Raw genomic sequence first — 26,556 nt, 5'->3', positions numbered from 1 at the left:
CCTGTTTTCTTTAGTTGGGAAGCATCGAAACATGATTCTATGAAAGCTACCAGTTTGGATACGAAAGGCAATGAGGATTAGCAGTTTCCATATTTAATGCATTTAGAGTGTTGTCTTTCAAACCTTCTTACATACAATACTTGAAGTAGCAATAATTTCATAATCTACAAAACTTCCCATACAGAAGTCCATAGAGGTAAATGAATTTTAACATGTATAATTATAATCAAAATATCATTGATTAATTCAATCTTTGATATAGACTGATAGACCTTTATCAATCAAATTTGAAGGAGAATCTTTCTGCCCAGTCCTCAGTTTCATCCTATAAGATGGTAGTTGACATTGTTAGAATTTTAATGTTTATTCGTTGAGGATTAGTTATCTTTATCTATTTGAAAGTCGACAAGATGATAAACTTCATTAGCTTTATTGAATGTAGTATTCTACAAACATATAATACAAATAACAAATAAATATCATGTAAATATTCCAGTTTAAACCCATCTCTATTGTCCTTTTTCATTATATGAGGGTGGCATCTTTAAGACGTAGTCTCGTGTAGATATCTTCTGCATCCATCACTAAAGTTGTAGCCTAGTTTTCCGAAAAAAATATAACCCAAGTCTGTTGAATGGAAAAATGAAATAAGATATAAAAAAATCAACAATGACTAATAACATACACCCTGATACCTGCTCAGAAAAAGGAAGGACTGAAATTCACTTGGGGTTCTAGTGGGCAAACCTAAACTATTTTTTGTACAAGACTAGTTTAAATACTGACCGCATCTTAAATTATTACTGATGATCCCATTAAGACGATAGGCCTGCTGGAGCTCGGATCAGACAAGGTATGAAATAAGTAATACAATGTAATGCAACTCGTGCTCATACCGGTAATTGAATAATACTCGGTTAAGTATGGGACATAAAATGACCAAACAACTTTGACCAGAGAATGTACTGGAAATAATGCTACTGAAACATACGTAATGTAGACTTATATTTCATCTATATTGACATTTAATTTTTAATCTAAATTACAATTGTGATATTAAGTCAATCATTCTTTTACAAGTCAACTGACAATGAAAAATATCTGTTTTAGATCTATAATTTTCTCCATGACATTTGTTCCACAAAAATTTATTGGGGGTACCTTCATGTATATTAGCACACTTGCTCGTATGAAGTGTAGTAGGCCCGCATCTCTAGATATGATCCCGTCAACATCTGTTCTTTGTTCCTCTTCTGAGTTTGCAAACCAGAATGCCTTCATCATCCACTGTAGAGAGGCATCATCCTACATGAGAGAAAACAAAGTAGGTACATGTACTTCAATTAAAAACTGATACTGATGGATACATATCAACCATAATACATCCTATAAACAGACTTTTATCAATCTTATTTTGTGTTCTTCTTCATCTTCATTGCTCAAGAAGTGAAAGTACCCCTTACAAAAAAAAAAAAAATGAGGGGTCCTGTGTATACCCTACATGTAGTGCTTACAATGTGCATTTGATATGGCTCTTCTAAACACAGGACCTCCTGTAAATAAGGACAAATTTTCCTTTGTAAACATAGAAAGAAAAGACATCAATATAGGTGCAGAACTAGAATAAAATATACCCTCCACTATATATGCTTGCAATGTCAACTTAGTTCCATTTCCTTTTGAGTGAATTAATAGGTGGTCGTTTAATATGTGTGTGCTAAATAACCTGATAACTGTACCTGCATGGGACTTTCTGCTTCATCTTGCAAATATAAGAGATGTTGTAATGTCCTCCTTCCAGCTCTTCAGTTTCAATCTTTTGGAACAAAAAGAAGAAGAAAATCAATACGACAATCAAGGCATCCCTTTCTCCTTAACAAAATAAAATAGATCTAGCATAATTCAAATTAATAGATATTTTTATGTCATGGTTGGCCTTAATTTTAATATGGTGTGGAAATCAACATTCCTATTTAATGAACCACAGTACAAAGTAAAACTAAATGGAAGATTTAACTTGTGCATCAAACAGTGGTTTCTATGGCCTATGAACACGAAGCAGTACTAAGTAGAATTAGTTTATTATAACAAGAAGAGGTGGACTACATACCATATAAGCAGAGGCGGCGCTCCGAGAGGGGGGGGGGGGGCAGAGTGCCCTCCCATTTGGTCAAGTACCCTAAAAGTGCCCCTTTTTGCATAGGAAAAGTGCCCTTTTTACATAGGAAAGTGCCCCTTTTACTCTGACAAGTGCCCCTATTAAGTTTTTAAAGTGCCCCTTCCCCTTTTAATAACTACCCCTTTTAACTTGGATAAGCGCACCTTATATCTTCACATGTGCTCCCTTTCATTTTTAATAAGTGCCCCTTTTTCTTATAAGTGCCCCCATTTTTACCTCTGATAATTAGCCTTTGTACTTTGACACATGCTTCTTTTCTTTTCTGATAAGTGTCTTAACCCTTTCGATAAGTGTCCCCTTTTCCTCTCATCATTAAACGTGTCCCTAATTTCAAGCGACTAAAAGCAATTTCCCACAAAGCTCGCTCGCTACGCTTGCCCATAGTTATAGATGTTATAATTATGTAACTTATCACAGATCTATTCAGTCTTCCGTTATGAGATTGTGCTTATATAACCCCTTTCAGGATTGGGTTTTCCTCTTTATAAGATGTAATTTTTCGCACTGCAAGCCAAAAACTGCAAAGTATGATACTTAAGCAATATCTTAAATGCTGTATTAAGAGAAACAAATATTGAAATCATCCCTGATAATGTAATCACAAAATAGGGGTATATACCAATGTCAAAAAAATGGTATATTTTCCCTCTGAAGGTGCCCTTTTTTCAAGAAAGTTTTTTTGTTGGTGCCCCCCCCCCCCCCCCCACTTTGGAAGTTGCTCCGCCGCCTCTGCGTATAAGTAAACATAATTGTCGACTACCCTAGGGGTCTTCTCTTATACAACGTCCAACAAAAAATAGATTTATCAAATGAACTGCATACTTTGGAGAAGAAAAAATCTTTAATATAGGCCCTAGGTCTAGATCTAGAAAAGTTATGACAACTTGACAAGCACACTGGACACACACAACATCTGAACATTAAATAAATGAATCCTAGGTCTAGTTTGTTTGTTTTTGAATATTTTTATTAATAAGTTCCAGGTTTACGTCTAAATGAAATGTGGTTTGAAGCCGTTTGATTATCCATGGTCACAAACAATTTTGGTCTAAAAGTTGACACGCACCAATGATGCAACTGAGCGAACGGATAGCACTTAGTCTTAGTAATACTAGTATAGCCAACAGAGTCGACATCTACTAAAGATATAAACAAGAATTAACCCTCTTGGATTATTAAAGAAATCATACTTCATAGATTATTTTAAGGTGTAACGTTAAATCTAGATTTAAATTCAATGGATGATTGGTGAATTAGATTCACGATGACGATCAAATTTGGAATAAAACCTGATCAGAAAGTTTTATCTTGATGCAGATGAGCACCGAAATTCCCCAACGTGGGCCTGCCGGAACCCCGGGGCTCTAAAGGGTGACATGAAGGCAAACCGCAGTCAAACTACTTCACGACGATGAAAATCAAAGTGCAATTTCAAGAGAAATATTTTCCTAGCCTTTTCCCCACAAATCTGTTGAGAACAGTCTCAAAATGTAAAGAAATTACAGTAGATCACGAATTACAGCTTTTTCAAATTAATGACTAAATTCTCTTAATCTACTGATATTTCAATCAATTACTCACTCATATGCATTCTCCGTGAACTAAATCTTCTCACTTTGTGCGAGTATAGCGCGCGTCGTGCATTCCCACCTCGATATGAATATTTAAGAGAATCGAGACTTTCCCCGACCCTGCCTAATGAATATTCATGATAAAACAGGAATCCGGCCTCGCCGTGGTACGAAAAAATAAGACGCGACCCGGCGACCGGTACGTGGGCACATAAGAATAGGCCGCTCAAGCTAGGAACCGAAGACCGAAATCCGTCCCCTGCGCGCCCTATTTATGTTGCCATTTATTTCTTCATACCTCTACCGTTAACCCAGACAATGGCAGTTCAACTTTTGTCGGGTTGCTTTTATACATTCCAGCTCTACACGAATAAAATTCAGGTGATCGGTACACTTTAACCAAACATGCACTCATCTACAAATGGATGCAATAAACATCTTCTTTGCATTTCTCTTTGTGTACGCAATTTAAACTTCATTTATTATGTTGCAGCTTTCTCGGCTGTGGTACAAACGCACACGGTATACTAAGAAGCCGCATCACTGGTCTAAACAAGTCAGAGAAGTCACTCAGGGTGATTGCCTTGCATGTAAGTTACCTTCTAAGTATATCGATTGCTACATGAATGCAAGGTTTTCTAGGACAATATTGTTCCCCCCCCCCATGACAAATATCCCCCCAACAAAAAACAAAAAATTATCAGGGTGAACTTCCCCTTTAATGAAAAGGGGGTAATTTTCCCGGGAAGAGGGGGGGGGGGGGGAAATTGTCCTCCGGGGTGATTGTCTTTGTTGTTAATGGAGGGGGGGGGAGCAATTATCCTAGCGGCATATTTTTAGAAAAACGGGGTAATTGTCCCAGAGGGTAATTTGTCTGGTGGTAATTCTGCTCGGGGGATGTTATCCTTGGGGGTATTTTTCCGGGGATGATTGTCCAGGGGGCAATTATGCTGATACTATAAAAACAATTATATCATTAAACAGTGTAACATAAATTCATTTAAATATATATTATGTGTATAGCTATTTGTAGAAATATAGTGGCATCCTTTTTATTGTTATATTATATTGGGTGAAGGTGCTACATGTACATGTAAACTACAATATTATAAAATAATGATTCCGATGAACCTACATTCACAAAATATTTGAAATGAATTGAGATTAACATTAAAAGAAACCGTGAATGACCGGTATGTTTGGAGTCATCCACCAACCCACCGCTGCGGCATATCATGAAATAGAGAGACAGGTTGCCTGTGTAAATGAGAAATCAGCCATTCGCAGATCAGAGTCAAATGTATGTAAAACAAAGTTATTGATTTTGTTTATCGGCCATATTTATTTATATTATCTGTACTGTTTTTGTAAAGTAGGCTTACCTCATCAGTTAACAATCTGTTGTTCATGAGCGCTCTGTACAATAAAACAGCGGTTAAGAATAACCTACACAAGGTACCTTTGGAATAGTCTGACACGCCCGAGGCCGTAGCAGAGGGTTCTTTGACTGTTTGCAGGTACCGAGTGTGGGTAATTTTACTAATGCCCGACCAAAATGATGTGTATTATTTGTTTTATAAGATTATGTTTTATTTGTTATATACAAAAATTGATGTTTAATAACATGATTTTACTAATGAGCGGTCATTAGAATTGGATAATGACCGGTCATTATCCAAATTACGCGTTAGGCAAAATAAATGCCTGGTCACGTGTACGCTTTAAACCAATCATTTGATTATGATCTACGTCATAGGCACCGGAAGTGGGGGGGGGGGGGGACAGGGGGGCAAAACGCATTTTTGCCCCCACCCCTCCCCCCCCCCCCCCCCCCCAAAAAAAAAAAAAAAAAAAAACAGTAAAGGAGTAAAGATGGTTTGTATTTTTAACCCAAAAGACGTCATCATCTTATAAACAATATTTGTGGACCTGATAAGTACATATTGAACTCATAAATAGCATAATAAACAAATATAATGTGGTTTCGTGAAGTGGAGAGAAAGCGTTTGTAAAAGGTCTTCACATAATATTGTGCGCCCTTTTCGGCGCGTTTAAGAAAGCTCGAATGGTATGATCGATGTCACTTCACTTATGTGATAACAAAGATTGTGTATTCATGGATGTGTTTGGAATTTGAATTTTACAATCGAATAAACGGACGGCTCCTAGTTGTCGGGCAAGCAATAACTAATGATATTTTACAATGTAGAAGTGTGTTTAATGTGTTTAGTATGTACGTACATTTCTAGCTCTTGCATAGGGATTGAAAGGGGTAAATTGATTAGGAAATGTTGAAGAAGTTGTACAAAAGACCACCTGTTTCTTGAGGGGGAGGGGGCGGGATTCCCTAAAGGACAGGTATAACCCTAATGTAATATAATAGTGTTCCTTTTTTTTTGCTTGTGAATTCTAACTAAATACGTAATATAACTTAATATACCAAGGTTCCTTCCTTTAAATTGTACCTATTTCAAATATTTATTGTTTATCATATGGCTAACATTAAATCACTTTATAATTCCAGGATAATGGTCAACTCTTCGTTGAAAAATGCCAGCTATCTACCGAGATGACCGAGAAGTTGTGGTCCTGTCTTAGATCCTTCACCTCACTGAACCATCTCACCATCTCAGACTCCTCTCTCAGTTTCCCTCCATCTCCTCCTGAGCTTCCATCCGTCACAAAGCTATTAGCTGAGAGTATGAATTCACAAAGCTATGGAGGTCTGCTCTCATCGCTTCCTGGCTTGAGAGATATCGATATCACTATCGATGATGCAGAGAGAGACATACCTCAGATCACGGCTGGTCTTCGTCGGACCGGAGGACAGCAGCTCACACACATCGAGCTTACAGCACCGGACTCACTCCCATCAGAGAAGACGAGTGTATCTACTGAAACGATGAGAGGACTGGGTCTACTGATCGGAGAAGAAACCAAGAACCTGTATTGGCTCATTCTGACCAGGGTGAAGTGCACAGACGAGGAAGACTTGGTTGAACTTGTCGAGTGTTGCAGAAATGTGAAGACGATGAATCATCTAATGTGAGTTTATGGTACAAATGTTTAGTCAGTCAATAACACAAATAATACTCATAGTGTTGGTAGCCCCAGTAATAATAATAATTGATAACAATAATAATACAATTAACAATACTAGTTATAATACTGGTAATAACCATTAATGATAACCTGATTTTAATGCTAAGGGTATCAAACATTTTGAAATTCAAATGGTGTTTTCGCTCTAGTTTACAATGGGCAATTGACACCTAGCCTACAATTAAAGGCGCTTACTTATGTTTGGTGAATTCATTTTAAATATACATGTACCTGTCTTATTGGATGTTTACTATTGATTTGATAACTTTGTTCATGGTTTAAAGAGAAGATTAAGATTCTGTCAGCTGGAAAGTAGCAAATTTGCCAACCTCTTCTTCATGACATCGTATATAGATGATGTAAATTTCTCAAAGCTAGCAAGCGGTCTGAATGCCGTTATGTTTAGTATAATTATATATCATTTTCACGAAGAAAATGAGCCGGAAATATAACAAAACTAATTATTAACGATCATCGTGTTTTCTTGCATGTGTTCAGCTGGTTTATTTTGTTTCTGTTTATCACATAAGGCCCTACTCTTTTTTCTGATCTATTTAAATGACCTCCTTAATTCCTCAATAATTGATTGTTTGCAGCTGAATTGACCACTATTTTCCGCGGAGAAAACCTTGTTTTGATTTAGTAGTAATAACTGAGAATATCACATTTATCACAGTGGTGTGATGATCTTAAGACAATAATACAATTGTTAATATTATGACAAAATTACTTTATTAGTATGAAGCCGAAACGCATGTCTTTTCATGTAGAAGGGTCAGCCTATATGAACGAACATATTATTGTTGAAAGAAGTGCATGTAGCTTCGTTCGTTGGGGTTCGTACTCATAATGTATTTCACTTTGGTAGTTCATATTCACTCTGCGTGTATTGTACTCCGCATAGCAGTAGAAAATCTGTACGGAGGGCTACATTTTGTTCTGATCAGGCTTTTTCTGTTACTACCAGTGGCGTACGAAGGATTTTTTTCAAGGGGGGGGGGGGGGGGGGTTAAAATGAGGTCAAAAATTTCGCAACGACTCAGCCAGCCGCTGAATAAGGGGGGGGGGGGGAGAGGACACTTTCTTTTTTGGTCCCGAAATTTTGTTCCGTTTTGAGAGGGGGTGGGGTAACGTCACCTGTTTTAGGTCATCCATTGGCATTTTAATTTTTTTTTTATCACATGTTCTTTGAGTCCATTTGTTGCAAGCATAAATCATGTGTTATGCAAAGACATCACGTGTGGACTTATTATAAACGGAAATGGGCATCTTTCAAAGTTGAAGGGTCACTTATCAAATCTCAGCAGGGGCATTTCTCATACCTAGAAAGCAGCACTCATCAGGGATGATAAGGGGCACTTCTTAGAACGAAAATAGCACTTATTAGACTGGCCATAGTCACTGGGGAAATTATTTATTATGTAAAATAATGAAAGGAGAGAATGTGGATATAACTGTAAAACAGTTCGAAAATCAGGCAGATAATTCCTTGCATTTAGATTTTGTCTGTCTAAGATATTTAGAGTGTAATGAACATAAACATTCTTTTGATTTGAACTTAAATTTCCTTATATCCATAGAAAATGTCATTTTCAGAGGATGCTCTGATTTTGATACGTTTTCATTTTTTCACTTATTGTAGTACTCCTAAAAGAAGGAAGGTAGAGAAAATTTGATGTTTAGAGGATGCTCAGATTTTGGTACGTTTTCATTTTGTAACTTATTGTAGTACTCCTATTAAGAAGGAAGGTAGAGACAATTTTATGTTCAGAGGATGCTCTGATTTTGATACGTTTTCATTTTTTTTCACTTATTGTAGTACTCCTAAAAGAAAGAAGGTAGAGAAAATTTTATGTACAGAGGATGTTCTGATTTTGATACGTTTTCATTTTGTAACTTATTGTAGTACTCCTAAAAGAAGGAAGGTAGAGCAAATGTTATGTTCAGAGGATGTTCTGATTTTGATACTTTTTCATTTTGTAACTTATTGTAGTACTCCATAAAAGAAGGAAGGTAGAGCAAATTTTATGTTCAGAGGATGTTCTGATTTTGATGCGTTTTCATTTTTTGCACTTATTGTAGTACCCCTAAAAAGGGAAAGATTATGAATCAAAGTTGTCAGAAGTAAATTTTCATAATACTTCCAGTCTCTGAATTGTTGTTTATCTTTTAATTTTCTTATGTTTAAAAAAAAAAAGACTGAGGTATTCGTTTTTGTGAAGGATTCTAAGGATCTGAGGATTCTAAAAGTCATATTTTTGACTTGCAAGACAGCAACATTACACTCATTCAGTTCATTGTCAGTGGAGAATAGTACTTTTGGTTTAGTTCTGGATGCAGGATTTGGTAACGCTAAAGAATGTATTCAGATGTACACTGTAGATCTCATAAGAAACCATGCGCATACCTTCAACAGGTGTCTTCCTTTGTAAATTTCAAAGCCTTTATAGAAATGTACTTGCTTGAACTCTTGAACTTAAGATGTTGCACCATCTATCTCTATCTCTCTTTCTGTTACACTCCCTGCTATATAGATTAATGTAAATCGTTGCTCTCGTATTTTAAAGGGTCTTGAGAGGATTTATTTTGGCCACAATGCTGTTGCCCGTGGCTTGTCGGTCGTGTCGTTACTCGACCTTTGTGTTTGATGTTTGTGTTTTTGTATGTGTGTTAGTTGTATTTATATTGAAAAAATCTTCCACAGGTAGTTCGTCGTCTTTTTTCGCCTCGGTACTCTCGTCTGATGCAGGGTGACATTACTTTTATTTCAATGAATTGTCACGGCCTAGCAAATGATAAGAAAAGAGAAGATGTTTTGTTATATTTGAAATATAAACAATATGATGTATGTTGTATTCAAGACACTCATTTCACTCCTGACATAGAAACAGAAATATGTCGCAAATGGGGAGGCAAGTGTTTTTTCTCTTATCATACATCCAGCTCTAGAGGAGTAGCAATTTTGTTTAAGGATGCTATTCCGGTCAAAGTTAATCAAAGTAGAATAGACAATGGTGGAAACTTAGTAGTTTTAGATTTGACATTATATGAGTACGACATTACACTGGCGTCTTTATATGGCCCGAACACTGATAATCCAACTTTTTATACTGATTTACAACGTATCAAAAATCCACATGTTGTTATTTGCGGAGACTGGAATTTAGTGCAGGACCAGACCCTTGATACTCATAATTATGTTCATGTAAATAATCCTAGGGCGAGACAGCGGGTTAAAAATATGAAGGACGAATTAGATCTATGTGACCCATGGAGAATTAGATATCCTGTGAAAAAATATTACACGTCAGCCGAACCCTTTTAAACAAAGTAGATAAGACTTTTTTTAATTTTTTTTTATATATATTCAGAATTACTATCATTAGTTCATAAATCTGATATTTTATCTGGTTATCGAACAGATCACTCATTAGTTCGTCTTAGCTTGTCTTTAAATAAAATTAAACGGGGTCCAGGAATTTGGAAATTTAATAATTCTCTATTAAAAGATGAAAATTTTGTGTCAAAAATTATAAAAACTATAAAAGAGACAATTACATTTTATGCAAAAGATGAGGTAGAGTTTGATGAAAACGATAACATAGTTGGAAATTGTGAATTGTCTATCAATGACCAATTATTTTTTGAAACTTTGATAATGCTATTGCGGGGTGAATCTATATCCTATGGCTCGTTCATTAAGAAACAAAACATCAGTCGGGAAAAGGAACTGGAAAGAAATATCGAAGTACTGGAACATAGACTAGTGACATCGAATGATAAGACCGCATTACTAAAAGAATTAAGTGACAAAAAGTCACAACTTGAAACCTATCGCTTAAAAGTAAATGATGGAATTATCATGAGATCTAGAATCAAATGGATGGAGCTGGGAGAAAGGTCATCAAAATATTTTTTAAACTTGGAAAAACAGAATAAAGTAAATAAAGAAATACGGCAATTGTCAACAGAAAATGGAGAAGTTATTAGTGGACAAGATGGTATATCTAACGAAATCTTTAAATTTTATTCAAACCTATATAAGGCGAAAGACACTGAAGAGGTAGACATAGACACCTTATTAAACTATCCAGATATTCCTAAGTTAACTCCAGAATTGTCCACATTATTAGAAGGTCCTTTGAGTGAAAGTGAGGTTTGTTTATTGCTAAAAAGTATGAAAAATAATAAATCCCCTGGACAAGATGGCTTCACCGTTGAATTTTTTCGTTTCTTTTGGCAATATCTTAAAACGTTCATTATCAGATCTTTGAACATTTGCTTATTTTACAGGAGAATTGTCGCAGTCACAAAAATTAGGAATTATCACTTTAATTCCTAAAGGAAACAAGCCTCGACATTTATTAAAGAATTGGCGTCCTATTTCACTTTTAAATGTTATATACAAAATAGCATCTGGGTGCATAGCTAATCGATTAAAGCAAGTATTGCCCCGCTTGATACATGAAAATCAAAAAGGATTTTTGAAAGGCCGTTTTATCGGAGAAAATATTCGTTTACTTCATGATATATTATTATATACCGAACTTAATGATATTCCAGGCATGTTGTTGATGATTGATTTTGAAAAGGCCTTCGATTGTATATCTCACAAGTTTCTAATCAATGTCCTTGACTTTTTTCATTTTCATATTTCGTAATACGGGGGAAAGGATCAAATTTACAAATCAAAATAAATTGTTTGGATTTTGCGGTAGCAATAATAATGCACTCAACTGTGTTTTGATGGTTGTAAGACAAGAAATATTTTCAGCTAAATTACGAAATCAACTACCATCATTTGATATAATTTTATCAGCTGTAAAACGTTATTATGAAATGGAAAAATATATATATCAAACAAATCTCAGAGAGAATAAACTAAAAAAGAAATGGTTTCACTTTAGAAAATATTTTGAGAGTGTTGGAAATGTGCTAACATAAACATGATCATGTATTTTATGTTTGGTATTTTTTTTAAATTATATATTCAAAGTACTAATTTTGTCATAAATGTTTGTTTTTATCTGCCACAAAAGTTTGTGGCCGTGATGATTATTATCTGTGTCAAGCCATTATGTATGGAAATTATTTCTTTAATTATTTGTATATGATATATGGATGTTCTGTATATGATGAAATTTGTTTTGAAAATAAAGAACCCTGTGGAAGGGGGGAAAAAAAATTATTTATTATTTTTTTATTCAAGTTTTATTTAAAATAGAGGGTAGGTACATTCATAACAAAACACATAAATAATATTCAGGTGATCGGTACACTTTAACCGTTCATGTAATCATCTACAAATGGATGTAATTAACATCTTCTTTCCATTTCTCTCTTTTTAACCCAATTTACACATTATTTTTATGTTGCAGGCTTCTTGGCTGTGGTACAAACGCAGACGGTAGACTAAGCCGTCACATCACTGGTCTTCACAATCCAAAGAAGTCACTCGGGGTGATTGCCTTGCATGTAAGTTACTTACTAAGTATATCGATTGCTACATGAATACAAGGGTTCTGGGACAATTAACTATTGGACAATCATCCCCCGGCCAATTACAAACGGGACAATTAATCCTTAACCCTAATAAGGGCGGGGGGGGGCATTATGCCCCCCCCCCCTCCACGATTTTCCCGATTGCTCGGGAACGCATATGGATGGCGCCCCGCCGCTAGCTGACTTTTTTCTTTCGAGTCTTGCGCAACTGTTGAAATAATTTTTTTGGAAATCGAACCTACGGTTACAAGGTCACGTGACCTTTTGTCTTTGCATGTCAGCCTGAAAATTGCTCATTTTCGTGATTTGTGTACAAAACATATGGAAAAGTCATTTTTCCTAAAAACAGATCAAACATGGGTTATTGGGTCTTGTTTAAAGTTTAGGTGGTTGTTTTTTAAGTCAAAATAGTTGAATTATAGTAAGAAATGAAATAAAACAACAAAAACAATGAAATACATAAGTTAAAAAAACAATGAAATACATATTTAAAAAAAACAATGAAATACATAAGAAATTATCAAAACAAGGGATGACATAAGGAATAAGCTGGCTCTTCCAAATTTTTTGTCGTATTGTTATTGAGAATGGTCTAATGAATATATGTAGTGAAAAAGAATGCTTAAATATGAATAATATATGATTTATGGGTAAAAATGTGATTTTTATGACTTTATTTGCATAAATTACCATAAATATGCAAATGAGTGAATTTTTCAAAAAATTGAAATTATCATATTATTCTATACACTTCACTTGACATGCGTGCAAATTTTGGCGGCAATCGGCCGCTTTGCGGCCGAGATCTTAAGGGGGGCCATAATGGCCCCCCCCCCCCCGGCCCTACTAAGACCTCAAATAGCCCGGCCTTTTTAGGGTTAAGGACAATTACCCCCCCCCCCCCCCCCGAAAATTACACTCTCGGACAATCATCCCCTCCCCAGGACAATTAACCCCCGAAACAATTTAAACCGAAGTATTATCACGGGTGAACTTTAAAGGTGGTAATTTCCCAGGGGGGAGGGGGGGGGGGGGGGTAATTATCATAGGGGCTGATTTTCAGAGGTAGGGGGTAAATGTCCTCGAGGGTAATTTTCGGATGGTAATTGTCCTTAGGGGAATGTTGTCCTTGAGGGTAGTTTTCCGGGCGTGATTGATTAGGGGGTAAATGTCCTGATACGGAATGCAAGTACATCTTTAAACAAACATAAATTTATTTAAATGTATATCATGTGTATATCGTGCTTGAAAAATATAGTGGCATCCTTTTTATTGTTATAGTATATTGGATGTAGGTGCTGCATGTACATGTAAACTACAATATTATAAGATTATGCTTTCGATGACCCTACATTAATAAAAGATTGACAATAAAATTGAAAACATAAAAACAAACCGTGAATTGCCGGTATGTTCAGGGCCATCCACCAACCCACCGCTCCGTCATATCATGCAATAAAGAGACAGGTTGCCTGTGTACATGAAAAAATAAGCCATTCGCAGATCAAAATTTAATGTATGTAATACAAAGAGATTGATCTATTGGCCATATTTATTTATATCATCTTTACCGTTTTATTTAAAGCAGGCTTTCCTCTTTAGTTTAAAAAACTGCTATCCCTGAGCGCTCTCCACAATAAAACAACGCATATAATTTATGTGTCGACCTGGTTAACTCATAAATAGAACACTAAACAAAGATAAGGAAAACAAAGATTAATAACATAACAAAGATATAATATTATGAATTCAAGATATTGTAAACAGTCACTTATTTTGAGCATATAGTATGATCAAAACATTCAGTCGGTAAATTATTTAATTGTCCAATAACTGATTACAGCCGTTGAAAACAAAATGAGGTAATAGACAGGAGAATAATAGATGGGGATAGATTGAGGAAAAGCAAAGAAAGCTGGTAAAGATAGAGCGAAAGAGGAGAAGAGAGAAAGAGAGGAAGAGGGAGGGGGAGGGAGAACAATGTACGTGGGTATTACATGAAACATGAGTCAGCTAAAACGGATGCCTCTAGAAAAGTGTTCATGTACTTAACAGAATACACGGGGGGGGGGGGATGAAAGAGATCAGAGAAGGAGCTAGAAAGAAAGGAACAAACAGAGAAAGGCAGCTAGACATTTGAGTGATGGGACTTATATCTGCTCGGCATTTAAGTAATTCCATTGTTTCGTACGGAAATCCATTACTATATTTTGCCTGAGTTACACAGGCGAATGTTGTGACTTGTTAATTTTGCATATAATTTTCAAACGGGAATAGGTTATCAGTCGATTTTAATCAAGAAACATTGTTTTACAGCTTAATTAATATCTTGACATTGTGAGGGAGTTATACTACATAAAAATGTTTGTGGAGTCATTGTACGTTGGGACTTCATCGCAGCAAAGTTCAAATATTTTGTGTAAAGTTTGCGTAATGTTTATTCTGGCTACGTGGATCTGAAGTTGTTGTTGTTTGTTTTCTTCTTTTTATTACAACCCGTAACCTTCTTGTTGTAGAATAGCTGTCATAGGGTACTCAATTAGAACAGATATTTTGTTACAGAAAGATACATTTAGGGAGATAATGGTTTCGTGAAGTGGAGAGTACGTGTATGTAAAAAGTCTACACACTTTAATATTGTGCGCCCTTTTCGGCGCGTATGAGAAAGCTCGGTTTGTATGATGGATGTCACTAAAGATTCTACAATCGCATCGAACAAACGGGCGGCTCCTAGTCGTCTGGCGAGCAATAACTAAAGATATTTTACAGTGTAGAGTATACCGGTGTGTTTAGTATGTAAGTAAGGTTCTAGCTCTTGGATAAAGTTTTAAAGGGATGAATGGATTAGGAAAGAGTTAAAGAAGTTATACAAAAGAACGCTCGTTTCCTGAGGGGGAGAGGGCAGTAATTTATTTAAAGGACAGGTATAGTATTTAATATAATTTTTATTTATTTTTATGGCTTCTGAATTCTAATGTCAACTTAATATACCAAGGTGCCTTTCTTTAAATTCTAACCATTTCCAATATGTGTTGTTTATTATGCGGCTGACATATTAAACTACTTTCTAATTCCAGGATGATGGTCAACTCCGTGTAGAGAAATACCAGCTATCTACCGAGATGACCAAAAAGTTGTGGTCCTGTCTTAGATCATTCACTTCACTGAACCGTCTCACCATCTCAGACTCCTCTCTCAGTTTCCCTCCATCTCCTCCTGAGCTTCTGCTCTCATCGCTTCCTGGCTTGAGAGATATCGATATCACTATCGATGATGCAGAGAGAGACATACCTCAGATCACGGCTTGTCTTCGTCGGACCAGAGGACAGCAGCTCACACACATCGACCTTACAGCACCGGACTCACTCCCATCAGAGAAGCAGAGTGTATCGAGAGAGACGATGAGAGGACTGGGTCTTCTGATCAGAGAACAAACCAAGAACCTACAATGGCTCTGTCTGTCTAGAGTGAAGGGAACAAACGAAGAAGACTTGGTTGAACTCGTCGAATGTTGCAAACATGTGAAGACGATAAATCATCTAATGTGAGTTTATTGTACAAACCTTTAGAAGGTGAATAATATTAATAATCATAATGTTGGTAGCCCCAGTAATAATGATAATAATAACAATAATAATAAAATTAACAATACAAGTTATAATACTGGTAATAGCCATTAATAATAACCTGATTTTAATGCTAAGGGTATCAAACAACTTGCACTTCAGATGGTCTTTTTGCTCTAGTTTACAATGGGCAATTGACACCTAGCCTTTAACTAAAGGCGCTTAATTATGTTTGGTGAATTCATTTTAAATATACATGTACCTGTATTATTTGATGTTTACTATTGATTTGATAACTTTGTTCATGGTTTAAAGAGAAGATTGAGACTCTGTCAGCTGGAAAGTAGCAAATTCGCCAACCTCTTCTTCATGACATCGTATATAGATGATGTAAATTTCTCAAAGCTAGCAAGCGGTCTGAATGCCGTTATGTTTAGTATATGTATCATTTTCACGAAGAAAATGAGCCGTAAATATAACAAAACTAATTATTAACGATCATCATGTTTTCTTGCATGTGTTCTGCTGGTTTATTTTGTTTCTGTTTATCACGTAAGGCCCTACTCTTTTTTCTGATCTATTTAAATGACCTCCTTAATTCCTCAATAATTGATTGTTTGCAGCTGAATTGACCACTATTTTCCACGGAGAAAATCTTGTTTTGATTTAGTAGTAATAACTGAGAATATCACATTTAATCAGTGGTGTGATGACAATAATACAATTGTTAATATTATGACAAAATTACTTTATTAGTATGAAGCCGAAACGCATGTCTTTTCATGTAGAAGGGTCAGCCTATATGAACGAACATATTATTGTTGAAAGAAGTGCATGTAGCTTCGTTCGTTGGGGTTCGTATTCATATGTATTTCACTTTGGTAGTTCATATCCACTCTGCGTGTATTGTACTCCGCATAGCAGTAGAAAATCTGTACGGAGGGCTACATTTTGTTCTGATCAGGCTTTTTCTGTTACTACCAGTGGCGTACGAATGATTTTTTTCAAGGGGGGGGGGTTAAAATGAGGTCAAAATTTTCGCAACGACCCAGCCAGCCGCTGAATAAGGGGGGGGGGGTGGGTGGGGGGGGGGGAAGAGGACACTTTCTTTTTTGGTCCCGAAATTTTGTTCCTTTTTGAGAGGAAGTGGGGTAACGTCACCTGTTTAGGTCATCCATTGGCATTTTTTATTTTTTTTATCACATGTTCTTTGAGTCCATTTGTTGCAAGCATAAATCATGTGTTGTGCAAAGACATCACGTGTGGACTTATTATAAACGGAAATGGGCATCTTTCAAAGTTGAAGGGTCACTTATCAAATCTCAGCAGGGGCATTTCTCATACCTAGAAAGCAGCACTCATCAGGGATGATAAGGGGTACTTCTTAGAACGAAAATATCACTTATTAGACTGGCCATAGTCACTGGGGCAATTATTTATTTATTTATTATTTATTTAATCAAGTTTTATTTAAAATAGAGGGTAGGTACATTCATAACAAAACACATAAATAATATTCAGGTGATCGGTACACTTTAACCGTTCATGTAATCATCTACAAATGGATGTAATTAACATCTTCTTTCCATTTCTCTCTTTTTAACGCAATTTACACATTATTGTTATGTTGCAGGCTTCTTGGCTGTGGTACAAACGCAGACGGTAGACTAAGCCGTCACATCACTGGTCTTCACAATCCAAAGAAGTCACTCGGGGTGATTGCCTTGCATGTAAGTTACTTACTAAGTATATCGATTGCTACATGAATACAAGGGTTCTGGGACAATTAACCATTGGACAATCATCCCCCGGCCAATTACAAACGGGACAATTAATCCTTAAGGACAATTACCCCCCCCCCCCCCCTGAAAATTACACTCTCGGACAATCATCCCCTCCCCAGGACAATTAACCCCGAAACAATTTAAACCGAAGTATTATCACAGTGAACTTTAAAGGTGGTAATTTTCCAGGGGTGGGGGGGGGGGGGGGTAATTATCATAGGGGCTCATTTTCAGAGGTAGGGGGTAAATGTCCTCGAGGGTAATTTTCGGGTGGTAATTGTCCTTAGGGGGATGTTGTCCTTGGGGGTAGTTTTCCGGGCGTGATTGATCAGGGGGTAAATGTCCTGATACGGAATGCAAGTACATCTTTAAACAATGTAACATAAATTTATTTAAATGTATATCATGTGTATATCGTGCTTGAAAAATATAGTGGCATCCTTTTTATTGTTATAATATATTGGATGTAGGTGCTGCATGTACATGTAAACTACAATATTATAAGATTATGCTTTCGATGACCCTACATTAACAAAAGATTGACAATAAAATTGAAAACATAAAAACAAACCGTGAATTGCTGGTATGTTCAGGGCCATCCACCAACCCACCGCTCCGTCATATCATGCAATAAAGAGACAGGTTGCCTGTGTACATGAAAAAATAAGCCATTCGCAGATCAAAATTTAATGTATGTAATACAAAGAGATTGATCTATTGGCCATATTTATTTATATCATCTTTACCGTTTTATTTAAAGCAGGCTTTCCTCTTAAGTTTAAAAAACTGATATCCCTGAGCGCTCTCCACAATAAAACAACGCATATAATTTATGTGTCGACCTGGTTAACTCATAAATAGCATACTAAACAAAGATAAGGAAAACAAAGATTAATAACATAACAAAGATATAATATTATGAATTCAAGATATTGTAAACAGTCACTAATTTTGAACATATAGTATGATCAAAACATTCAGTCGGTAAATTATTTAATTGTCCAATAACTGATTACAGCCGTTGAAAACAAAATGAGGTAATACACAGGAGAATATTAGATGGGGATAGATTGAGGAAAAGCAAAGAAAGCTGGTAAAGATAGAGCGAACGAGGAGAAGAGAGAAAGAGAGGAAGAAGGAGGGGGAGGGAGAACAATGTACGTGGGTATTACATGAAACATGAGTCAGCTAAAACGGATGCCTCTAGAAAAGTGTACATGTACTTAACAGAATACACGGGGGGGGGGGGGATGAAAGAGATCAGAGAAGGAGCTAGAAAGAAAGGAACAAACAGAGAAAGGCAGCTAGACATTTGAGTGATGGGACTTATATCTGCTCGGCATTTAAGTAATTCCATTGTTTCGTACGGAAATCCATTATTATATTTTGCCTGAGTTACACAGGCGAATGTCGTGACTTGTTAATTTTGCATATAATTTTCAAACGGGAGTAGCTTATCGGTCGATTTTAATCAAGAAAGATCGTTTTAGAGCTTAATTAATATATTGACATTGTGAGGGAGTTATACTACATAAAGATGTTTGTGGAGTCATTGTACGTTGGGACTTCATCACAGCAAAGTTCAAATGTGTTTATATTTTGTGTAAAGTTTGTGTAATGTTTATTCTGGCTACGTGGATCTGAAGTTGTTGTTGTTTGTTTTCTTCTTTTTATTACAACCCGTAACCTTCTTGTCGTAGAATAGCTGTCATAGGGCACTCAATTAGAACAGATATTTTGTTACAGAAAGATACATTTAGGGAGATAATGGTTTCGTGAAGTGGAGAGTACGTGTATGTAAAAAGTCTACACACTTATTGTGCGCCCTTTTCGGCGCGTTTGAGAAAGCTCGGTTCGTATGATGGATGTCACTAAAGATTGTGTATTCATGGATGTGTTTGGAATGTGAATTCTACAATCGCATCGAACAAACGGGCGGCTCCTAGTCGTCTGGCGAGCAATAACTAAAGATATTTTACAGTGTAGAGTATCCCGGTGTGTTTAGTATGTACGTAATGTTCTAGCTCTGGGATAAAGTTTTAAAGGGATGAATGGATTAGGAAAGAGTTGAAGAAGTTATACAAAAGAACACTCGTTTCCTGAGAGGGAGAGGGCAGTAATTTATTTAAAGGACAGGTATAGTATTTAATATAATTAGGTGGTCTGTCGATGACAGATCACCTATTGATTTCGTTAGAATTTTCTTTCTTTATTCTTTATTCTTTATTAGGTGGTCTGTCGATGACAGATCACCTATTGATTTCGTTAGAATTTTCTTTCTTTATTCTTTATTCTTTATTCTTTATTCTTTCTTTATTTATTAGGTGGTCTGTCGATGACAGATCACCTATTGATTTCGTTAGAATTTTCTTTCTTTATTCTTTATTCTTTATTCTTTCTTTATTTATTTTTATTTATTCCGTACACTTTTTTTGTGTATACGTTTACTCGAACTCGACCTGGTCAATTTCCTTCAAATTTCTGCTAGTCATCAGGCCCTATGATATGAAGTTCCCGAAACCTTTTTCAAGTTCATGGGGTCATCGTGACGTCATCCAGGCGCCATTTTGTAAAAATCAGGTCATTATCATATCTCAATAACGAGTAATCAAAAATAAACCATATTTAGTATACATCAACTTCCGGTCAAAGGTCAACGAAAAATGTCAAAAAAATTTGCGCGCGCACCTCGACGCGCACGTACGCGCGCATTAAAATTTTAAAATGGTCAAATTCGTTCCAAATTAATTTTGCATACGTTTCAGGCCATTTTAAGCATTTTGCAAAAAAACGCGCGCACGGACATGCGCGCGCGTTTTCGCGCATAATTGCATCTTCCAACATAGAATCGCCAAATTTTTTCTGTCATCATATTTGGCACATTTTTTCAAGCATTTTGATACCTTGTTCAACTTTTTCTGCCCATTAATAACGGAATGAGCGTCCGTTTAAGATAATTACCGTGCGTGCGAGCTCTTGTAATACATAACATACATGTGCAAAAACATGCCTATACAAAATTCATTGTAACTCTTCAGGATGGATAGATACCCCCCAATTTCTTTCATATTTAAATAGATTATGAGTTGGAGATATGATTTCATGTTTCATTTGACCCTCAATTAACTCATGACGTCATCATAATGGCCTCCGAACTCAAAATTTCAATTTTCATATTATGACGTCAGCAGATTTTTGGAAAATTGATTGTATCTCTGCAAATATTGATCAATTTTCTTTCAAATTTTGATATGTTCTACCTTAGAATATTCTCTACAAATGCAGTCACCACGATATTTCATTTTGACAAAGGCATCATGGCGTATTTTTGCGATTAAAGGAGGCATGTCAATTTTTCACATTTTGCGTGTATTCTCTATGGGACATGACTTTTTCTCAAAACTGGTTTCTACATTCTCGTCTTTCGCGAGCAATATCTCCGTCGTTTTATCTTTGTTTACCCTGAGCTTTGAGTATGTTGTAGCTGAGACAATAAGCTATCACAAGTGTGCCTTTTATTTTTCGATCAGATGCCGGGATCATGCTCATATTTCACTTACAAAGTGGGATTTGAGAATTACATTTTCCGTTTACGTGTAATCTCTATAGGAAATGTTTTGGTATATCGGCAACGCACTTGACTTCCGACCTCGAGGTCCCTGGTTCGAGTCCGGGCGTCTCCAACAATTTTTTTTCTTCACTTTTTTTTCTTTTTGACCTTTCACTGTACCATCTCCTTTGAATATTAAAACACATACAATCGCAAATAATGTAATAAACAACCATATTTACTTTATTATTACCCTATTATCACTTGATCCATTACTTTTTGCGTGTAATCCTTATGGGAGATGACTTTTTCTCAAATCTGGATTCTACATTCTTGTCTTTTGCGAGCAATATCGCCGTTATTTCGGCTTGATTTTTGTTGATTTTTGAGTATGTTGTAGCTGAGACTATATACTATCTCAATGTTCTCTCATTTTTTTCAGTCTGATGTCATCATGGTCTGTTGATGATAATCATCAACATCATCATGATCATCATCATCATCATATTCGTCATCACAATTACTATCAAGATCATCATCATCATGATCATCATGATGATCATCATTGTTTACATGTCTATATAACTTGAAGGCAGACCACCTTATTCGTCCTCGTGACGAATTAAATTCTAGTTTTTATTTATTCCGTACACTTTTTTTGTGTATACGTTTACTCGAACTCGACCTGGTCAATTTCCTTCAAATTTCTGCTAGTCATCAGGCCCTATGATATGAAGTTCCCGAAACCTTTTTCAAGTTCATGGGGTCATCGTGACGTCATCCAGGCGCCATTTTGTAAAAATCAGGTCATTATCATATCTCAATAACGAGTAATCAAAAATAAACCATATTTGGTATACATCAACTTCAGGTCAAAGTTCAACTAAAAATGTCAACAAAATTTGCGCGCGCACCTCGACGCGCACGTACGCGCGCATTAAAATTTTAAAATGCTCAAATTCGTTCCAAATTTTTTTTGCACACGTTTCAGGCCATTGTAAGCATTTTCAAGAATTTGCGCGAGAGCACTTTTTTGCGCGCGTTTCCGCGCGTAATTGCGCGTACTGACATTTTACAATATGGAAACGCCAAATTTTCTCTATCATATCAACCACATTTTTCCAAGCATTTTGATACCTTGTTCACCTTTTTCTGACCAGTGATAACGCAATGAGCGTCCGTCAAAGTTTACAGCACACGCGGATCTGCATTATCCCTATCCACATTACATGTGCAAAAACAAGCCTATACAAAATTCATTTTAACTCTTCAGAATGGATAGATACCCCCAATTTTTTTCATATTTAGATAGATCATGAGTCGGAGATATGATTTCATGTCTCATTTGACCCTCAATTAACTCATGACGTCATCATAATGGCCTCCGAACTTAAAATTTCAATTTGCATATTATGACGTTAGCAGATTTTTGGAAAATTGATTGTATCTCTGTAAATATTGATCAATTTTCTTTCAAATTTTGATATGTTTTAGCTGAGAATATTCTCTACAAATGTAGTTGACACGATATTTCATTTGAACAATGGCATCATGGCGTATTTTTGCGATTAAAGGAGGCATGTCAATTTTTCACATTTTGCGTGTATTCTCTATGGGACATGACTTTTTCTCAAAACTGGTTTCTACATTCTTGTCTTTCGCGAGCAATATCTCCGTCGTTTTATCTTCGTTTACGCTGAGCTTTGAGTATGTTGTAGCTGAGTCAATATGCTATCGTAAGTGTGCCCTTTAATTTTCGATCAGATGCCGGGATCATGCTCATATTTCACTTACAAAGTGGGATTTGATAATTCCATTTTCCGTTTACGTGTAATCTCTATGGGAAATGTTTTGGTACATCGGTAACGCACTTGACTTCCGACCTCGAGGTCCCTGGTTCGAGTCCGGGCGTCTCCAACAATTTTTTTCTTCACTTTTTTTTTCTTTTTGACCTTTCACTGTACCTTTTCCTTTGCTTATTAAAACACGTAGAATCACAAATAATGTTATAAACAACCATGTTTACTTTATTATTCCCCTATTATCACTTGATCCATTACTTTTTGAGTGTAGTCCCTATGGGAGATGACTTTTTCTCAAATCTGGATTCTACATTCCTGTCTTTTGCGAGCAATATCGCCGTTATTTCCGTTTGGTTTTTGTTGATTTTGGAGTATGTTGTAGCTGAGACTATATGCTATCTAAATGTTCCCTCATTTTTTTCAATCAGATGTCATCATGGTCTGTTGATGATCATCATCAACATCATCATGATCATCATCATCATCATCAACATCGTCATCACCATTACTATCAAGATCATCATCATCATGATCATCATGATGATCATCATTGTTTACATGTCTATATAACTTCTCCCTTTCTCAATATAGTAAGTATTATAATCTATCATAAGACTTGAAGACAGACCACCTTAATCGTCCTCGTGACGATTTAAATTCTAGTTCTTTATTCTTTCTTTATTTATTTTTATTTCTTCCGTACACTTTTTGTGTGTATACGTTTACTCGAAATCGACTTGGTCAATTTCCTTCAAATTTCTGATAGTCATTAGGCCCTATAATATCAAGTTCCCGAAACCTTTTTCAAGTTCATGGGGTCATCGTGACGTCATCCAGGCGCCATTTTGTAAAAATCAAGTCATTATCATATCTCGATAACGAGTCTTCAAAAATAAACCATATTTGGTATACATCAACTTCAGGTCAAAGTTCAACTAAAAATGTCAACAAAATTTGCGCGCGCACCTCGACGCGCACGTACGCGCGCATTAAAATTTTAAAATGCTCAAATTCGTTCCAAATTTTTTTTGCACACGTTTCAGGCCATTGTAAGCATTTTCAAGATTTTGCGCGAGAGCACTTTTTTGCGCGCGTTTCCGCGCGTAAGTGCGCGTACTGACATTTTACAACATGGAAACGCCAAATTTTCTCTATCATATCAACCACATTTTTCCAAGCATTTTGATACCTTGTTCACCTTTTTCTGACCAGTGATAACGCAATGAGCGTCCGTCAAAGTTTACAGCACACGCGGATCTGCATTATCCCTATCCACATTACATGTGCAAAAACAAGCCTATACAAAATTCATTTTAACTCTTCAGAATGGATAGATACCCCCAATTTTTTTCATATTTAGATAGATCATGAGTCGGAGATATGATTTCATGTCTCATTTGACCTTCAATTAACTCATGACGTCATCATAATGGCCTCCGAACTTAAAATTTCAATTTGCATATTATGACGTTAGCAGATTTTTGGAAAATTGATTGTATCTCTGTAAATATTGATCAATTTTCTTTCAAATTTTGATATGTTTTAGCTGAGAATATTCTCTACGAATGTATTTGCCACGATATTTCATTTGAACAATGGCATCATGGCGTATTTTTGCGATTAAAGGAGGCATGTCAATTTTTCACATTTTGCGTGTATTCTCTATGGGACATGACTTTTTCTCAAAACTGGTTTCTACATTCTTGTCTTTCGCGAGCAATATCTCCGTCGTTTTATCTTCGTTTACGCTGAGCTTTGAGTATGTTGTAGCTGAGTCAATATGCTATCGTTAGTGTGCCCTTTAATTTTCGATCAGATGCCGGGATCATGCTCATATTTCACTTACAAAGTGGGATTTGATAATTCCATTTTCCGTTTACGTGTAATCTCTATGGGAAATATTTTGGTACATCGGTAACGCACTTGACTTCCGACCTCGAGGTCCCTGGTTCGAGTCCGGGCGTCTCCAACAATTTTTTTCTACACTTTTTTTTTCTTTTTGACCTTTCACTGTACCTTTTCCTTTGCTTATTAAAACACGTAGAATCACAAATAATGTTATAAACAACCATGTTTACTTTATTATTCCCCTATTATCACTTGATCCATTACTTTTTGAGTGTAGTCCCTATGGGAGATGACTTTTTCTCAAATCTGGATTCTACATTCCTGTCTTTTGCGAGCAATATCGCCGTTATTTCCGTTTGGTTTTTGTTGATTTTGGAGTATGTTGTAGCTGAGACTATATGCTATCTAAATGTTCCCTCATTTTTTTTCAATCAGATGTCATCATGGTCTGTTGATGATCATCATCAACATCATCATGATCATCATCATCATCATCAACATCGTCATCACCATTACTATCAAGATCATCATCATCATGATCATCATGATGATCATCATTGTTTACATGTCTATATAACTTCTCCCTTTCTCAATATAGTAAGTATTATAATCTATCATAAGACTTGAAGACAGACCACCTTAATCGTCCTCGTGACGATTTAAATTCTAGTTTTTATTTATTTTTGGCTTCTGAATTCTAATGTCAACTTAATATACCAAGGTGCCTTTCTTTAAATTCTAACCATTTCCAATATGTGTTGTTTATTATGTGGCTGACATATTTAACTACTTTCTCATTCCAGGATGATGGTCAACTCCGTGTAGAGAAATGCCAGCTATCTACCGAGATGACCAAAAAGTTGTGGTCCTGTCTTAGATCATTCACTTCACTGAACCGTCTCACCATCTCAGACTCCTCTCTCAGTTTCCCTTCATCTCCTCCTGACCTTCCACCAGTCACAAAGCTATCAGCCGATAGTGTGACGTCACAAAGCTATGAAGGTCTGCTTTCATCGCTTCCTGGCTTGACATATATCGATATTACTATCGATGATGCAGAGAGAGACATACCTCAGATCACGGCTGGTCTTCGTCGGACCAGAGGACAGCAGCTCACACACATCGACCTTACAGCACCGTACACACTCCCATCAGAGAAGAACAGAGTATCAAGAGAGACGATGAGAGGCTTCGGTCTACTGATCAGAGAACAAACCAATAACCTGCAGCGGCTAGATCTGAGAAGGGTGAAGTGCACAGACGAAAAAGACTTGGTTTACCTCATCGAGTGCTGCAGACATGTGAAGACGATGACAGAGCTGTGGTAGGTTCTTGTTCAAATCGTGTATAAGATAGATTAAAATCCTACTAGATTATTCTATTCAGTTACTCTGCAGTAGTAAAGCATAATGAAGGGATGAAATGCGTGAAGGGATGAAAAAAGGTTAAAAACGTAGGTGTAACTTCCAAGTTTTTGACTGACAGTTAGAATGGGTTTTGATTATCGCTCTCAAATGTTATTTTATAATTTTTAAGTAGCAATGAATAGAATTTGAATGCCTGTATTGAAAATCCAAAATTGTAATATGCAGTTGAATGTATTATATTATGCACCGTCGGAAGCTAATTTAATGTAATTCAATGTCCCGGGG

General features: G+C 36.2%; 1 protein-coding gene and 1 long non-coding RNA gene across 2 annotated transcripts; one reads left to right on the top strand and one right to left on the bottom strand.

Moving 5' to 3' along the window:
* Positions 1-405: 405 nt before the first annotated feature.
* On the bottom strand, positions 406-1,899 carry LOC105445984. The gene is made up of 3 exons (XR_004065647.1): positions 1,740-1,899; positions 1,162-1,305; positions 406-627 (listed from the first exon to the last, which is right to left on the bottom strand). It is a non-coding gene; the product is annotated as an uncharacterized LOC105445984 (long non-coding RNA).
* A 4,753-nt stretch (positions 1,900-6,652) lies between these two features.
* LOC115927729 lies at positions 6,653-26,232 on the top strand. The gene is made up of 5 exons (XM_030993954.1): positions 6,653-6,795; positions 12,231-12,327; positions 15,684-15,898; positions 17,554-17,650; positions 25,708-26,232. Exons 1-5 carry the CDS (start codon positions 6,653-6,655, stop codon positions 26,230-26,232), a joined length of 1,077 nt encoding a protein of 358 aa, XP_030849814.1.
* Positions 26,233-26,556: the final 324 nt, after the last annotated feature.

Source organism: Strongylocentrotus purpuratus, unplaced genomic scaffold, assembly GCF_000002235.5.
Source record: "Strongylocentrotus purpuratus isolate Spur 01 unplaced genomic scaffold, Spur_5.0 spur5_scaffold_20, whole genome shotgun sequence".
Taxonomy (NCBI): Eukaryota; Metazoa; Echinodermata; class Echinoidea; order Camarodonta; family Strongylocentrotidae; genus Strongylocentrotus; species Strongylocentrotus purpuratus.
Note: the sequence above shows the minus strand (reverse complement) of the source record. Positions and strands in the feature narration are given on the sequence as shown.

Bases quoted from the DNA above. Each gene is read 5' to 3' on its own strand.
- LOC115927729 (XM_030993954.1), top strand. From the start codon at position 6,653: ATGAGAGGACTGGGTCTACTGATCGGAGAAGAAACCAAGAACCTGTAT. The intron at 6,796-12,230 runs GTGAGTTTATGG...TTTATGTTGCAG, and splicing joins AAGACGATGAATCATCTAAT to GCTTCTTGGCTGTGGTACAA. The intron at 12,328-15,683 runs GTAAGTTACTTA...ACCAGAGGACAG, and splicing joins TCGGGGTGATTGCCTTGCAT to CAGCTCACACACATCGACCT.